Below are 17,429 nucleotides of genomic sequence, written 5' to 3' on the forward strand. Positions count from 1 at the left end.
TATATATATATACGTACATCTATATATGCATATATATATTACACCCAATGCATGCATGCGTGCATGCATACATGCATGCATGCGTGTTGGTGAGGCCCTCACCATTCTGTTTTTGCTTCTCCTCTGTTCTCTGCTGCGAGTTGTCTTAGCAGCCTAATTCAAACAAAGACAAAAAAGGAAGCCCCATTAAAATGCATGCAAAGCAATGAGAATATAACAAGAGAGACAGAAGCAACAGCAAACAAAACAAAGACAATCAAATAAACAAAGATAAATAAATAATCATAAAGAGACTGTCAGAGACCGGTGCGAAAAAAACATCAAAAAAAAGCTAACAAACTTCATTTAATATATATATATATATATGGTTTAAATAAATTTAATTAATTGAGATAATTTAAGCTAATTAGTTTACTGCAATCTATTAAATTAAACTTAATTTATTTAATATATTTTACTCCGGTTTATTTAATTCAATTACGTCGATTTAACTTAACATTATTTATACAACTTAATTTTATTTAAATTAATTAGAAGGCCCCCCAAGCAGCACTGGACCGTCAAAAAACATAATCTATAAAGAAGGAGAGAGACAATCGAAACAAAGAAAGGAGATAGAAGAGGCAATAAAAATTAATAAAGAAGATAAAAGACAGAGTAAAAAGCAAACAATTAAAAGAAGTAGCAAACGAATAAAGAAAGAAAAACAAGTAAAGACAAACAAATGAAACAATAAACAAAAAAGAAATAAACAAACAAATAAACAAAGAAAAGAAAACAAGCAAAGAACAGATAAAAGAAAAAACAAACCAATAAACAAATAAAGAAAATAAATAAAAGCAAATAAAGAAAACAAACAACAAAACAAATAAAGAAAACAAGAGAAATACTTACTTAAATATTTGCATGCCATTGGTTAGCGCTGCATCTTCTTCTTCGGGGCTCATCTGACGGTCCAGAGTCGCCTGCACACTCAAACCCTAAACCCTAAACCCTAAACCCTAGACCCTAGAGCCTAAGCTCCAAGCATCATGTGCCCCGACAGAAAGAAGCAGCAAATCACACAGGCCGAAGAGCAGCAGCAGCAATAGCAGCAGCAGCAGAAGCAGTAACAGCAGCAGCAACCCGAGGGATAGAGTATTGAGGTGCTTTGCGTCGATTAGGGTTTAGGGTTTAGGGTTTAAGAGGGTTTATTACCGCAAAGGCAGCCAGCACTGTGGTGTATTCCTCCAGCAACGCCTGCGCTTCTTCCGTAGTGAGGCAGCAAGCCCCAGCAGCAGCAATGCGGCGAGCAAACTTCAGGCCACTGCAGCAGCAGCAGCAGCAGCAGCAGCAGCAGCAGCAGCAGCAGCAGTTCAGGAGACTCATCGGCAGAGACAGATGAATGCACTTAACTGGAGACAAACAAAACAAACCAAAACAAACAAAACGAACAGAAGGACGAGCTGAAGCGCAGCAAACGAACAGTTGTCTCCTTACTCTAACAGCGCTTGAGGGTTTGCTGCTGCAGCACGCGTAACAGCAAAAGCAAAACGAAGAGACGGCCCCATCCACTGCAGCAGTCTCCTCGCTCCTTCCTTCCCTGCACCAGAGGCTAAACCCCCCAACATACTCAACACCCACCGAACCTGCAGCAGCAGCAGCAGCAGCAGTGGTAGCGGAAGGAGCACGGCAGAAGCAGCAGCAGCAGAAACAGCAACGGCAGCAGCAGCAGCAGCAGAAAGAAATAATACTCTGCAATCAAAATCTCCACGTAAAATAATATGAAAGAAGAAACAACCTAAACCCTAAACCCTAAACCCTGATAAGAATGAATGTGACGAAACCAGCAGCAATAAACAAAGACAGGTTCATCGATCTCCGCAGCAAAAACCCTAGAAGGAGCTGTCTGTACACCTGAACTGTCTTTGTTTACAGAAAACCCCAGCGGTCTCTGCTTCTGCTGCTGCTGCTTCTGCTGCCTCTGCTGCTGCTTGCTACCTAATTGGAGCACTATATCATCTTAAACGGAGACAGCCCTGGAACGAAGGAGTGGGGGCAGTGCTGAAGCTGCTGCTGAGGTGTACAGACAGCTGCTCGTGCTGCAGTAGGCTTACCGCTTGTATAGGGAGAGGCTGCGCAGCCTCCGCTGCTGCTGCTGCTGCCTGCAGCACTCCGAGGCCCACGCTGCAGCGCTGCAGCAAAGCAGCTGTTCGTGCCGTTGCAACTTCATCGCTGAGCATAGTTCCACTTCGCATGAACGGCGGCTGTTGCTGCTGCTGCTGCTGCTGCTGCTGCTGCTGCTGCTGGGCCACGTGCTTCTTCGCGAGGCCCCACAACTGTTCTGAGGGAGCAGCAGCAGCAGCAAAAGCAGCAAAGACACTGGAGCAGCTTTGACTGGATAGCTGCCGCAGGGCTATGATGCTGCTGTTGCTGCTGCTGTTGCTGTTGCTGTCTGCAGAGGGCGGGTTGCTAGAGGCAACAGCAGCAGCTGCTGCTGTTGCTGTTGCTGCTGGCTGCAGCAACCCAGCGCAGCAGCTGCAGCAAGCATCAAGAAGGGACTGGAAAGCCCCACACTCCCATAGGTAGGCGCAGCACGGGTTGCGGGTATCGGCGAAGCTGCATGTACACCCCAACAGCAGCATCAGCAGCAGCAACAGCAGCAGCAAATAGCCAAGGGTGTCTCTAAGCCTCTAATTGCCTTACACCGCATAAACAAACACATAAGAGGAGCCCCCCGTGTACTGTGCGCAGCTGCTCCCCAATGCATGCAATCAATCTGCTATGCATTAATATACATAAATAATAAATATACAAACATATATATATATATATATTAATAACACAGAAATATCCCCTTATATGCACTCTATCCATATATATATATATATGCATACATGTATATATATATATATATATACATGTATATAAATACATATATATATATATGTACATCTATATGCATATATATATATATATATACATATAGACATATGCATGTAGGTCTCTAATAACCTTTGCGTTCAATGAATGGACATAAATCTGCACGAATGTCTCCACTTTGCGGTGTACGTACACCCTAAAAGTGCGGGCGCATGCAACGCTTAGCGCGGGGTGTTGTGGGGCTGCGAGGAGACAGTCGGCAGCAATGGAGGCCCCTGCATTCAGCACTTTGAGGCCTCCTTCTGTGCATGCAGACAGACAAACAAACAAACAAAGCCCCAAATATTGCAGTGCTGTTCCCCACGCATGCATGCACGCATGCATGCATGCAGAAACTAGAGGTGGACGTAGAGATACAACTGTCAAATGTTTAGAGTTGAAGTTCCTGGATTAGGTTTAAGGGTTTAGGGTTTCGGTTTGAGGGTTTAGGGTATAGGCTTAAGGGCTTAGAGTTTAGGTTTCCAAGGGTTTAGAATTTAGAGTTGAGGGTTTAGCGTTTAAGCGCTAAGGGTTTCGGCTTGAGGGTTTAGGGTTTAAGGGTTTAGATTTGAGGGTTTATGGTTTCGTTTTGAATGCAGAAAGGGTTTAGGGTTTCGGTTCAAGGGTTTAATGTCTAGATTTGGGGGTTTAGGGTTTAGGGTTTCTGAGGGTACCTGGCAGCAGCAATTCTTCTAATCGAGGTCTTGCAAGTCTCTCTTTAAAAAGATATGCTTTTGCTACAAGAGAAATTACTCCTAAACCAACCTCTAAAATAACAGGAGAAGGTAGCTGCTGCTGCGCCTGCAGCAGCAGCAGTTGCTGCTGCTGCTGCTGCTTCTCCTGTGGAGTTGCTGCAGCAGCAGCAGCGGATGCTGCTGCTGCTGCTGATGCTGCTGCTGCTGCCTTCAAAGCAGCTGTCTCCGCCTCAAGTAACGAGAACACTGCCGCAAGTAGACGCAAGAGCTGCGCATACACCCGAGGCCCCACAAGCTGGCTTTGCATGCAGGAATTGGAATCAAGACAAAATCGCAACAGATAAACAAACTAAACAACAACGGCACCACTGGGGGCTTTGTACATGCATGCAGGCATGCGTGCATACAGCAACTAAATGCATGCAGCAGTTTGATGCATGCATGGAGATGCATGGGTTTACGAAAAGAATGTTACTAAGAGATAGAAGACAGAGCAGCAGAGACAGTTTCTATCGGGACTGTCTCTGCTGCTCCATCGGAGAAAAAGGAGACACCAAAGATAAAGAGACAAAAGGAGACAAAAGGACGCACAAGGAGACAAAGAGGAGACACAGGGAGATAAAAGGAGACAGAAGAAGACGAAAGGAGACAGAAGAAGACGAAGGAGACAGAAGGAGACAGAAGAAGACAAAAGGAGACAGCAGCAGAATCTCACTTGTGTTTGTGCTTCATCGTCTTGGAGTATTTGCTTTGGGGGAGCCAAGCGATGGTTTGCTAAGGCCTCAGGGCCCTGATGAGTTGCTATGAGTAGCTGTACATACAGCAGAAGCCAGTGCTGCTGCTGCTGCTGCTGCTGCAGCGCAGCAAGCTGCGCCCTCATTTGTTGCAAGTTTGCTGTTGGGGGTGTTGCCGCTGCGAGTACGGCTTCTCTGGCCTGCTGCTGCAGCAGCAGCAGCTGCTGCTGCTGCGCTGCTGCTGCTGCTATTGCCCTAGCAGGAGCAGCAAATGCTATTTGAGATAAGGATTTTAATAAGTCATATAACTGAGACCCTCCGTGTACACTAAACAAAACACCTTTTCTTTTCTTTTCATCTCCTGCCTCCCCTTCATCCTCGCGCTGGCTGCATGCATTTAAACCCCTGCGTACAATAAAACCAAGCATAAAAAGTATATTATATTATATTATATTATATTATATTATATTATATTATATTATATTATATTATATTATATTATATTATTGTATTAAATTATATTATATTGTATGCATGTATATGCTTATATGTAGATATGCATTTGTAGTCACTTCACTTTGTTTATTTATAAATACGTTTTATTATTTTAATGCTCTAACTTTTTATTTCCTTGAGGGTTTGTCTACAAAAAAAGGAGACAAACCCTCAACTAGAATTTGTCTGTCTCCTCGCCAGTTAAAGAGAGACAGAAAGCAATTAAAAAGGTGTTCTACCGGTTTAGGGTTTAGGGTTTAGGGTTTACTTGTGTACGAAGGCCTCAACTAGCAACGCAGACGCATCCCTAAAGGCATGCCACCATGGTGTATCAGCTAGCCTAGTTTGCTGCTGCTGCTGCTGCTCAGGCGGCAGCAGCGGGGTGTCTGCAGCAAGCAGCAAGCGCGAAGCCCAGGAGCTCCAAGCTCGCAGCAGCAGCGCCAGTGCTTCTGCTGCTACGGGGGCCTCAGCAGAGGGCCCTGCAGCAGCAGCAAGCAGCCCCAAGCCAAGTCTGCATGCATGCACAAGGAGACACAAAAAGAGGAGGCAGGAGATACACCAGAAGAAGTAGAACAAAAGAGAGACAGTATATACACCGCAATGTTTGCTGCTGCCGTGGCCCCGTCTGACTGTCTCTCTTGGGGGGCATTTCTGTCTCCTTTGCATGCAGCAAGCACCGTCTCTCTCAGCTAATACAAGAGGAGATAAAAGAAGAAAAAATAAACAATACAAAGAGACAAGCAAACACCGAACCAGAGACAGCAAACACAGTGCATGCATGCATCTATGCTCCGGAGGCGTCGTTAGCAGCAGCAGGCTGCTGCTCTTGCTGCTTTTGCTGTTACCCTTGGTGCTGCTTCTGCTGTTCGTGCCGCTGCTGGTGCTGCTGCTGTTGCTCTTTCTGCTGCTGCTGCTGCTGCTGCTTCTTACCTAGCCAGTAAAGGAGAGGCTCTGAATGATAAATGTGCGAAGAGGATTTCTGGCAGCGCCTCAATGCAATCTGCAGCAGCAAAACAGCGAAAACAGCAGCAGATCAATGCTGTAGTCCCACTTCCTCTCCCGTTTCCTATATATATATATATGAACATATATAAATATATATGTATATATATGTACATAAATGCACGTATATAAATATATATGTATATATATGTATATTATATATATGTCATGTATACACAATGCAGCCATATGTAATTCCATATAAATATATGTCTGGATATACATACATATATTATATACACATGCATATAATAAATATAATTCTATATATGTATGAATGAAAAGCCACACGAAGAGGGGGGTTTCAAAGGGCTCCTAAGGAGCCCCGTGAGGCCAGGGGGCCCCTCTGACCATGGGGGCCCCTAAGGCCCCCTTCTGGGGTCCCCAGGGCCCCATCAGGGCCCGGAGAGGGCCCTCTTAGGGACCCGCTAGGGGCTCCCCAGGGCCCCCTGAGGGCCCCCTTAAGGGCCACCTCAGGGCCCCCCTTTTAGAGGCCCCCTTAGGGGCCCCTTCAAGGGCCTCCTTAGGGGCCCCCTTCGAGGCCAACTCAGGGGCCCCCTTTAGGGGCCCCCTTCACCTTTTTTTGCATTGCGTCCTGTTTATTTGTGTTGATTTATTTTTTATTTATTTGTTCGGCTTTTAGTTACCTGCAACATTTGCGAGAGCTGCGCACAAGTCCTGCACCTCTTCTAGTTCCGGCAAAGACGGGGGGGGCCCCTGGGTTTGCTGCGGGGTTGTTGGGGGCCCCTGGGGGCCCCCTGGGGTCTCAGGGGGCCCCGGAAGGCGCTGATAGAAGGCAGAAGTCTCTATAAGATCGAGCAGCACCTGCAGCAAAGGTATATACACTAGCTGCGTCAATCTTTGTTTCTTAGAACGGCCTACAGGGCCTGAATAACTCTTCTTAAGAGGAAGCGTTGCTGCTGATGCATCGTTGCTGCTGCTGCTGTTTGTCTCTGTGTCTCCTCCTGTATCCCCCGCCAGCAACGCGTCTGCCATAGCTATTGGTCTAAACTTTGCTATTCGCTGCAGCAGGTAGCGGCAGGTTGCAAACAGCTCCGCTTCTTGCTGCTGCTGCTGCTGCTGCATTTCGCGCAGCAATTTGTACAGACGCAGCACGAGAACAAACAATCCCTCTTGCTGCTGCAGCGGAGACACAAGCGGCGGCGCATGTCCTCCTGGGCCAGGAGCAGCAGCAGCACCTGCTGCTGCTCCAGTCCCTGCAGCAGCAGCAGCAGCAGCTGCTGCTGCTGCTGCTTGAGGGAAGAAGACAGGGATCCACTCTGCAGGAGGAGTCAGAGACAATTCATCTACGCTCGAAATCCTCAGCAGCAAATGCCCAAAGCTCCAGGAGCAAACTGTCTCTATCACTTGTAAGATGCCAGCTGCACGTACACCCCAACACACAAATGCATGCATGCAGAGAATATAAATAACTACCGAAGTCTCCGCACCGGCCCCCGCATACAAACCCTAAATTAAACTACAGTCAGTGCTGCAAACAAAACAAATCCAGCAAACCCCCCAGCAGCAACTGATCTGCTCCTGCTGCTACTGCTGCTGTTGCTGCTGCTGCTGCTGCTGCAGGCGCAGCAGCAGGAACACGCGAGGAGGTAGGCTATGCCTGCAGCAGTAACGCAGCAGCAGCAGCAGAAGCAAACAAGCAGCCGGTTTAGGGCCCCCTTACCTATCTCCTCTTTGCATGCACCTTGCGGTGTGGGGTTGTCTAATATATACTGCAGCCGCTGCAGCACAAACGCCAGGAGCGGCAGCAGCAGCTGCTGCTGGAAAGAGCGGCAGCAAGCAGCGTGCTGCTGCAGAGACAGATGCATCCCTTGCTGCTGCTGCAGCTGCATCTCCTGCGCTGTCTCTGACAGCAGAGACATCCAGAACAGAGGGATAGGCTCAGCAAAACCCTTCGCAACCACCTGCAGCAACAGCAGCAGCAGCAGCAGAAGCAGCAGAAGCAACATATACATATATATTTATATAGGAGACACTAAACAAACGAAAGGAGACACTGAAGAAGAGACAAAAGGAGACAGTAAACAAACCTCCATAAGAATTTGCTTCAGGGAGTTCAAGAAGACCGACGGCTCCGTCGCTAAGCCCTTTTTAGCTAAGCAGCAAAATGCATGCGACAGCTGCCGCTCCCCACTGCCTGCAGCAGCAGCAGCAGCAATAGCAGCAGCAGTAGCAGCAACAGAAGCGTTAGTATGAGGAGCAGCATTAACAGGAGCAACAGCAGCAGTAGTACCTGCATCTACAGCAACCGCAGCAACGCCACGAACATCAGCAACAGCAGCAGCAGCAGCAGAAGCAGCAGCAACAAGAGCAGCAACAGCAGCAGCAGCGGTTCTGTTTGTGATTACAAAAGAAGACAGGCCCTAAAAGGCTGCTTACCCTTGATGCCTGCTGCTGCCTTTTGCTGCAAAAGCAGCACAGAGTTCGACATTAGCTGCTGCATGCGCTGTACGTACAGCTGGAGGGCCTCTGCTGCTGCTGCTGCTGCTTGACCTGCTGCTGCTGCTGCTTCACCCGCAGGAGCAGCAGCCAGACGCTTCTTTGCTGCTGCTGCTGCTGCAATTCGAGCGTTCCAGTGCCACAGCGCTGCAGCAAGACTTCACACGCTAAACCCTAAGCCCTAAGCCCTAAACCCTAAACCCTAAACCCCAGGCCCTAAGCCCTAATTTATAAGCCCTAAAAGCTAACTAAACCCTAAACCCTAAACCCTAAACCCTAAATTCTTGGCCTACCGGCGCTGCGGAGAAGGACAGCAGCCACCGTAGCAGCAGCAGGATCGGGTGTTGCTTCGATTATAGAAAGACAGAATGCCGTGCAGTCTTCTTGCTGCTGCTGCAGCCGCTGCAGCAGCTGCTGCGCCCTGTGTCTGTTGCTGCTGTCTGTAGACTGCAGCGCAGCAACGACATCTTCGAATTCAGCAGGGGTAGGGAGAGGCGCAGCAGCAGCAGCAGAAGCAGGAGCAGCAGCAGCAGCCATGATGCTGATTGAAGTATACAGAAGGAGACAGTTAGGTGTTGCTCGTGTGTCTCCTCTGCTGCAACTCGTGTAGCAAGAAGACAGAAGGGCTAGCAGCAGCAGCAGCAGCTGCTGCTGCTGCTGAACTCCAGGAGGAGGCGGTGAAGCTGCTCGGTGGCTGCTGTCTGTAGACCTGCAGCAGCAGCAGCAGCAGCAGGAGCAGCAGCAGGAGCAGCAGCAGGAGCGGAAGGGCTAGTAATGGCTGGCTAGGAGCCTCAAGAAGGAGACAGTTTATTGTGAATTGTTTGCTGCTTATTAAATTGCTTTTTATATTTTACCTTCTTCATAACAATTATTATAAAACCCTAAAAGCCTATAAAACAAACAATAAGGAGAAGAGCTTGCTGTCCGTACACCTCAATGTGGAGTACTGTGAGTCTGCATGCGCTAGCAGCAGCAGCAGCAGCAGCTGCAGCAGCAGCAGCAGCAGCAACATATTTGTATAGAAATATTCGAATAATTCATTTTCAAAAGAATTTTTAGACAGTAAATAATATAGTTATTATTATTATCTCATTTAAATTACTCAGGTAAGGGTATTAAGAGAGATATACAGGATAAACTCCAAAGAAACAACAGAAAACCCTTGCTGCTCGTGGCTGGTGTGAATGAACAGATCTGCTGCTGTTCGTACAGCTGTACATACACCTCATTGCAAACCCTAAACCCTAAACCCTAAACCCTCAAGTGAGCTTCATTCAGAACACCTTGAAGATACAACGCCACACAGTGTCCCTCTCCAGTGGTCTAGGGTTTGGCTGGGGTTTAGGGTTTACGGTTTGGAGTTTAGGGTTCAGGGTTTAGGGCTTTGAAGGGCTGAGGGTTTTGCTGATCGGAGGGTTTAGGGCTTCATACCTGTAGTACTAAAGGACGTGAAGCACTAAATCGTGGTTTAGGGTTTAGGGTCTAATACTTAGGGTTTAGGGTCTACTAGTACTTAGGGTTTAGGGTCTAAGGCCTAGTACTTAGGGTTTGGGGTTTAGGGTTTAGGGTTTAGGGTTTAGGGTTTAGGGCGGAGGGCGGTTGAGGGAATGAAGTCTCGAGGGTTTTGGGTTTAAAGGCTCATTATTATGTAACCAAAAAGTGCTTAAGGCTTTTAAAGTGAAGTGGATTAGGGTTTAGGGTTTAGGGTTTGAGGAGATAGAGACAATGCATAAAAAGGAGACCCTTTATCTTCCTTTTTCTTATGTTGGCTTTTGCTGCCTCTGGCTGTGTTGTTGGGGTTTGTCTCAGCCTTAATACTGGTATTATTATTGTTCTTTTATTATTATTATTATTATTTTATTACTATTATTTTTATTTTTATTAACAGAGACTGTGGAGCCTAAACCATAAACCCTAAACCCTAAACTCGAGATGGCGTTCGGGCTGTTGTTTCCTTTCTCTGGCAAGCGAGGGTTTCAGTGTTCAGCGCTAAAAGCCTCTAGGGTTTAGGGTTTAGACGAGGGGGGTTAGGGTTTCTGAGGTGAGGGTTTAGGGTTTAGGGTTTAGGGTCGCAGCTGCTATTCTCTCGGCCCACACAGCACTTGGGCTTTCCTTTCTCCAGACGCAACCCACACGTCTCTTGTCCTCGCTAGTTCGCTAGCTAGCTATCTAGCTATCTAGCTAGCTATCTAGCTATCTAGCTAGCTAGCTAGCTAACTGTCCATCTGGCTAGCTAGCCGGTTAACTAGGCAGCAAGCTAGCTGGCCAGGTAGCCAGCTAGCCAACCAGATAGCTAGCTAGCCAACAAAATAGCTAGCAAAGAATGAAGCTAGCCAGCTAACAAGCAAACTAGCTAGCTAATAATGAAGCTAGCTAGCTAGCAAGCAAACTAGCTAGCTAAGAATGGAGCTAGCTAGCTGAGCAGAGAACCAGCTAGCTCAGAATGAAGCTAGCTAGCTAGGAAGAAAACCAGCTAGCTACGAATGAAGCTAGCTAGCTAACAAGAAAACCAGCTGGCTAAGAAGGAGACAAACGCAGTGTCTCTATCTCCTTCCTGCATGATGGAGGCCCCTAATAGCAGCAGCAACAGAGCTAAAGGCATAGCAACAGAAGCAGCAGAACGTGCTGCTGATGCTGCTGCTGCTGCTGCTGCTGCCTCTATTGCTGCTGCTGCTGCTTCTATTGCTGCTGCTGCTGCTGCTTCTATTGCTGCTGCTGCTGCTTCTATAGCTGCTGCTGCTGCTACTATTGCTGCTGCTGCTGCTACTATTGCTGCTGCTGCTGCTACTATTGCTGCTGCTGCTGCTTCTATTGCTGCTACTGCTGCTTCTATTGCTGCTGCTGCTGCTCCTATTGCTGCTGCTGCTGCTGTGGAGCGTGTATTTCTGTCTCTTCTTCTCCCAGGTGTCTCCTCCTGTCCCTGTTCGATAAGCCTTACTGACAGCAAGCAAATCTCCATGTACATACACCGCACGTTATATAATAACAACAAATCCACGCATATGTCTCTATAAACCCCTTATCTGCCTCTTTAGGGCAAAACTAGACAAGGAGAGAGCCTAGAAGAGAAACTCTTCTCAGCACACAATAGGCAAGATGTCTGCGACAAAAGAAGATGCCCCAAAGGAGACAGCAAAGGAGACAGCTGCTGCTGTCTCCTTTGCTGTCTATCGAGACAACTAATGAGACAGCAGCAGCTGTCTCCTGTTCCGTCTATCAAGACAACAAAGGAGACAGCAGCTGCAGCAGCTCTCTCCCCTTCTGTCTATCTAGACAACAAAAAAGAGAACAGCAGCTGTCTCCTTTTCTGTCTATCGAGGCAACAAAGGAGGCAACAGCTGTCTCCTGTTCTGTCTAGCTAGAGAACAAAGGAGACAGCAGCTGTCTCCTCTGCTGTCTCTCTAGAGAACAAAGGAGACAGCATTAACCTCCTTCCTCCCTCCTTCTTTAGGGCCTCCAAGGTGCGGGAGGGCTTCGGGAGCCGACTGTAGCGCTTTTCGTTGGCGAGCGCCTTCTCGTAGAGGAAGAGAGGGACTGCTGCCGCACTGGGCCTCGTCCTGTTATGCTCGTCCTAGGGAGTCGTGGCGGCACCAGGGTCCCTGCTGATGCTGGAGCAGCAGCAGAAGAAGCAGCCGCAGAAGAAGCAGCAGCAGAAGAAGCAGCAGAAGGGCTTACAGTAGATCCTCGACGCCGAGGTTGCGCAGAAGAACCTGCAGGACTCCGCTGAGTAGAGAGAACAGGAACCCTCCTTGGGATCCCCGTTCCCCCGGGGCGTGTCGATAAGGGCTTTGAAGGCGATCCCGATCCCCCAAACGATCCCGATCCCTGTCGCGTTCCCCGCGATATTGACCCCACACCTGGCCTCGCAGGAGATCCTCGTGGACCCGTTCTCGAAGACGGCGATCCCGATCCCTGAATTGGTTTCCGCACACCCGCTCCCGGTCGCGATCCCGATCCCGATCCCGATCCCGATCCCGATCCCGATCCCGATCCCGACGCTGTGAGTTCTGAATTTCTCCTGAAGGGCGAAGCAATGTCGTCTACAGAGTTCAAATCAAAGTCAGAAGGGAAAAACCCCTGAGGATAAGTGGGGCTAGCAGTGCCACTAGAGCTTGGTGTGGGGCTCAGTGGAGAGAATGGGGACCCTGGGGATCGTGGGGATCGCGGGGATCGCGGGGATCGTGGGGATCGTGGGGAATCATCTCCAGGCAGAAGGCTTTCTTCTTGCTCCTCAATGCCGAGACGACCCGGAATACGCATGCTTTCCCCTGTCTCCTCCCCTACAGCTCCTGCTGTCTCCTCCAAATCTGCTGTCTCCTCCTGTGCTGTTTCGTTCTCCGTTTCTCTCTCCTCCTCTGCTGTCTCCTGCTCGTACCCTGTTGCCACTCCCGCCTCCTCCCCCTGCGCTGTCTCCTTCTCCACTGCCTCCCTGTCCTTTCCTGTCTCCCCAGCTGTCTCCTTCTCCTCGTCTGTCTCCCTCTTTGCTGCTGTCTCCTTCTCCTTTTCTGTCTCCTCTCTTTGTGTCTCCTCCTGTTCTGGCTCCTCCTGTTCTGTGTCCTCTTCGTCTATTGTCTCCACGTCGTCCTCCGACTCCCCGCGTTTTGCTGCCGCTGCTGCTGCCTGCATAAGCAATTCGAAGTTCTCCTGAGGAGCCCCCCATCGGGGTCTGCTCCCTCTTGAAGGCGACTCAGGTTTGAAGGGATCCTCTGCTGTTCCTGTCTCCGACGATCCCGATCCCGTCTCCGACGATCCCGTTCCCGTCTCCAGCGATCCCGATCCCGATCCAGCTTCTGTCTCTGCCGATCCCGATCCCGCTCCCGATCCCGATCCCGTCTCCAACGATCCGGATCCCGATCCCGATCCCGATCCAGCTTCTGTCTCTGCCGATCCCGATCCCGATCCCGATCCCGATCCCTTTGCTGTTTCCGACGACTCCGATTCTGATTGTGCCTTCGCGGATGCAAAGGGGAGGAGACTAGGAATATCGTCTAAGTCCCACGACACCCTCTTCGGAACAAGCCAGCCTAAACTCGACAGCAGCTGCGCCCTGTGCTGCTCCCGATCCTCCTCCGCCTGCTGCTGCTGTTGCTGCTGCTGCTGTTGCTGCTGCTGCTGTTGCTGCTGCTGCTGTTGCTGCTGCTGCTGTTGCTGCTGCTGCTGTTGCTGTTGTTGCTGCTGTTGCTGTTGCTGCTGCTGTTGCTGTTGCTGCTGCTGCTTCTGTTGCTCCTGCTCCTGCTGCTGCTGTTGCTTTTTCTTTGTTTTGAGGTCTGGGGATGTCGATGGACGCACCTTCTTTGCTGCTCCAGGCTTTTTCTTTTTATGTTTGTGTTTTTCTTTGTCGCGATGAGAGCGCCGAAGGAAGCTTGCTGCGAAGTAGTCTTCCATTTGCTGCAGTACCTGAAGTAATTTGAGCTCTTTCTTCTCGGTATCAGCTAAGACATTGATTCGGGTTCGTCGTTCTACTTCCAGTGTCTCCTCTATCTCGCTGCCTCGTCCCCATTTCCTGAGGCGGCTGTTAGCAACCTCTAAAGCCTGCAGCAGCAGCTCTTGTGCTTCCTGAAACGAGTAGGATCTGTTGCAGCAGCGCAGCAGCTGCTCAATCTCTTTCAAATAGTGCTGCTGCCTTGCTGCCTCTTTAACTAAAGCACATAGAGGAGGGAAGGCAGCAAGAGAAGCCCCTTGAGGAGAAGGATATCGCTTCTCTGCTTCGTTTAGCTGCCGCAGCAGCACTAGAACTTGCTGCTCGGACTTCTGCTGCAGCCGCTGCAGCGCAGCAAGATCCTGCTGCGCCTGCAGCCTTCTACTATCTGCTATTTGCCGCAGCACGTCGGACTCTAATCCTGCTGCTATCTCATGCAAAAGCACTTCAGTACCTACCCCCTGCAGCTCCTCTAAAATGAATAAACGATCCCGCTGTCTCCTTGCTTCTGCTGCTGCATTTCTAGCAGCAAGAATATCGTTGCATGCACCTCGGACTGCAGCAACGTGATTCTGAAAATCAGGACAAGCAGAAAGTTGCTGCTGCAGCAGATTCTTTTCTGAAGCTGCTTGCCTCCACTGCTGCCGCAGCTGCCGCACCCCTCTCTTGAGGATGCGCTCCCATTGCTTGACACGTGCACCAAGGCGGATACGGAATTCAGAAGAAAATGCTGAAGGCATATGAATTGTCTCCTCTAGTATCTGAGGGAGACTCTGCACTTGCTTCTGCTTCTGCTGCACTAATGCTGCTGCTTCTTCTGCTGCTTCTCCCTTCGCTTGCTGATCCAGCACATCCAACTCCTCTAGCTGCTCCTGCTCCAGCTGCTGCAGTTGGAGCCTCGCAAGCAGCAGCTCCTGCTCTTCAGGCAGCAGCTGCTGCGCTGCTGCTGCGTCTTCAGGATCCAGCAGTTCCTGCAATTGAGTCTGTGTGGCGGAGGGATCTGTTAGCTGCAGCATGCGCTGCAGCAACTGCTGCAGCTGCTGGAGCTGCTGCTTCTGCTGCAGCAGTTGTTGTTGCTGCTGCTGCTGGGCTTCGCTGCTGTAGTTTTCCTCCAATAAGGCCAGGCGCTCCGCTCTGCTCTGCTGCAGCTGCAACTCTGTTTCCGCTATATCCTGCAGCAGCCCTGCTATCTCCTGCTGCTTATCGAAGTTCTGCTGCCTGCTCTCCCCCAGCTGCACCAGCAGGTTCTGGAGGTCTTGTTGCAGCTCCTCCAGCTCCTTCTGTAGCAGCTCTTCGGCAGCCTTCTCAGCTTCGCTTTTCGCGCTTGCTGCTGCTGCTGCGGCTGCTGCTGCTTCTGCTGTTGCGGCTACTTCTGCTTGCAGCTGCTCGACCTCTTCTCTACTTGTTTTTACTTCTTGCTGCAACATTATCAGGCGGTAAGTGTTCTCGCGCATTGTTCCTAAGGAAGGAGCAGCAGCGTGAAGGCTCCGCAGCAGCAGTTCTGTACGTGCATCTTCAGCTGCTAAAGCCTGCCCCATCTCCCTCAGGTGTTGCAGCATATATTGTGCTTCTGATACTGTTAATCCCTCTAATGCTTGTGCGGCTTCGTTCTGCAGCGCCAGTCTGTCTCTTTCCTGCAGCAGATCTTTCAGCCTCTGCTGCGCCTGAGCTGCTCCGGGGACGTCTATGCCTTGCATTGAGGCTAAGACCCTGACTTTGCTGCTGCGCTGGCGCTGCAGCAGCAACTCTTCTGCCCCATCCTGCATCTCTCCATATCGAAGAAGGTGCTGCAGCAGCTGTTGCTGCTCCTCTGTCGCTGCAGCATTCGCTTCCTCGTGTTTCTGCTGCAGTTGCAGCATCGCCGCAACTGTCTCCAGGTGACGGGGATCTATACGGTGCTGGCCGCCTACAGCATTTGCTGCCTGATTATTCTTCATAATCCTTGCTGCTTTTGCTGCAGCATATAAAAGAATCAGAAGAGACAGGAGAAGCGCCCCCCAAATTATATTAGGCTTGCGGATGTGTCTCCGAAGCAGCAGAACAGGGCTAGGTGCTGAGCTTGCTGCTGCTGCTGCTGCTGCTGCTGCACCATCTGCAGCAGCATCATCAGCATTAGCAACAGCACCATCAGCATCAGCATCAGCATCAGCAGCAGCAGCAGCAGGAGTATTGTCGCCATCATTGGGCGAAGCCACTGTTTCTAAGTCAGCTTTCTCCGTCGGCTGTCTCCCTTCATCCTGCTGCTGCAGCTGCTGCTCCTCCTGTGTCTGCAGCTCTGGCTGCGCCATGGAGACACCTGAGGAGACACCTGAGGGCCCCGAGGCCCCCAGGTGTCTCCTCACCTCACACTAACCACGCAAGAAAGAAGAGACACTACCCCACGCAGCAGCAGCAGCAGCAGCAGCAGCAGCAGCAGCAGCGGGGCCTGCTAAGGCTGCAATGGGGAAGGAGGAGAGTCCCTTGCAGACAGAAGAATGGCTTCAGCAATCAACAAACAAGTCCCTGAAAAAAGCAGCTGCGGCTTCTGCAGCCGCTACTGCCGCTGCTGCTGCTGCTGCTGCTGCTGCTGCTGCTGGTCACCCCTGCTCCTTTAGCAGCGCTGACAATGACAGCAGCAGCAGCAGCAACAACAGGAGCAGGAACAACAACAAACACGCTGCCCTTGCTGCTGGGAGGCCCCTTCTGATGCATATGGGGGCTTGATTGAAGAAGAGACAGAAGTTTATCTTTGTCTGTCTCTAAACAGCAGATAAAAGGAAACGCTAAAAGAAGAGACAGCGGAGGAGGGAAGGAGGCCCTCCTCTTCATATACACAAAAGAAAGAGGCACTGCCTTGTTTATTGAACCGCGCCTCCCCCACAACTAACTGCTGCTGCCGCTGCTGCCGCTGCTGTTGCTGTTGCTGCTGCTGCTATTGCTGCCACGGATACAGCAGCAGCTGGTGGTGCTGCTGCAGCTGCTGCAGCTGCTGCAGCTGCTGCAGCTGCCGCAGCTGCCGCAGCTTGTACCAGTCTAATCAATTTTCCTGCTGCTGCTGCTGCTGCTACGCCTGTTGCGGCAGCAGCAGCAGCAGCTGCTGCTGCGGCTGCTGCTCGCACGAGTGGAACGCTAGGGTCCCTAGGAGGTCTTCTATGGAGGCAGAAGGCCGCAGAATCCTCTAATATAATTGTTTATAATTAGTAAAAACAGAAATGAGAGTGCTCAGCAGAAATAGAAGCCTCAGGAGGTCGCCTACGGTGTACATACACCCCAAGGCTAGAGATGGACGGTCCCGATGCTGCGCTGCAGCAGCAGCAGCAGCAGCACCAGATGGTAGCCTGTGGGGCTCTGATAATTGCTAAGACTAAAGAGAAGATGTATTTTTGCTGCTGTGCTGGTGTTGCTGCCGCAGCAGCAGCAGCAGCAGCAGCACAGCGGGGCTGTAAGAAAGGAGACTACTGTCCCCTAGGGGAGCGTCTCCTGCATATAAAGCAGCAGAGAAGACTCAGACTCAACAGAATAAGAAGGCGAATAGATTAAAGAAGTCTCTAATTATTTCTTCGTTGTCTCTTTGCTGCATGGAAGAAGCACCAAAAAAGAAGAAGCCACTGACACGCTCAGGACCCTCTCTGCTCACCGCTAGCTAAACCCTAAACCCTAAACCCTAAACCCTAAACCCTAAACCCTAAACCCTAATCCTTAAATTCTAAACCCTAAACGTTAAGCCTTTTATTTCAAACCCCA

At 50.1% G+C, this 17,429-nt stretch overlaps 2 protein-coding genes across 2 annotated transcripts; both read right to left on the reverse strand.

Moving 5' to 3' along the window:
* Positions 1 to 890: 890 nt before the first annotated feature.
* Positions 891 to 8,824, reverse strand: EAH_00046980 (hypothetical protein, conserved; the record flags this gene model as incomplete). Its single annotated transcript, XM_013391505.1, has 14 exons — positions 891 to 965; positions 1,198 to 1,306; positions 1,480 to 1,628; positions 2,097 to 2,598; positions 3,056 to 3,164; positions 3,576 to 3,864; positions 4,312 to 4,735; positions 5,094 to 5,336; positions 5,756 to 5,825; positions 6,475 to 7,209; positions 7,512 to 7,752; positions 7,879 to 7,985; positions 8,228 to 8,434; positions 8,581 to 8,824. 14 exons carry the CDS (start codon positions 8,822 to 8,824, stop codon positions 891 to 893), a joined length of 3,504 nt encoding a protein of 1,167 aa, XP_013246959.1.
* Positions 8,825 to 10,830: 2,006 nt separating this feature from the next.
* On the reverse strand, positions 10,831 to 16,397 carry EAH_00046990 (hypothetical protein, conserved; the record flags this gene model as incomplete). Its single annotated transcript, XM_013391506.1, has 3 exons — positions 10,831 to 11,220; positions 11,963 to 16,054; positions 16,287 to 16,397. 3 exons carry the CDS (start codon positions 16,395 to 16,397, stop codon positions 10,831 to 10,833), a joined length of 4,593 nt encoding a protein of 1,530 aa, XP_013246960.1.
* Positions 16,398 to 17,429: the final 1,032 nt, after the last annotated feature.

This window comes from Eimeria acervulina, genomic scaffold (genome assembly GCF_000499425.1).
Source record: "Eimeria acervulina Houghton genomic scaffold, Eah_scaff709, whole genome shotgun sequence".
In the NCBI taxonomy this organism is placed as follows: domain Eukaryota; phylum Apicomplexa; class Conoidasida; order Eucoccidiorida; family Eimeriidae; genus Eimeria; species Eimeria acervulina.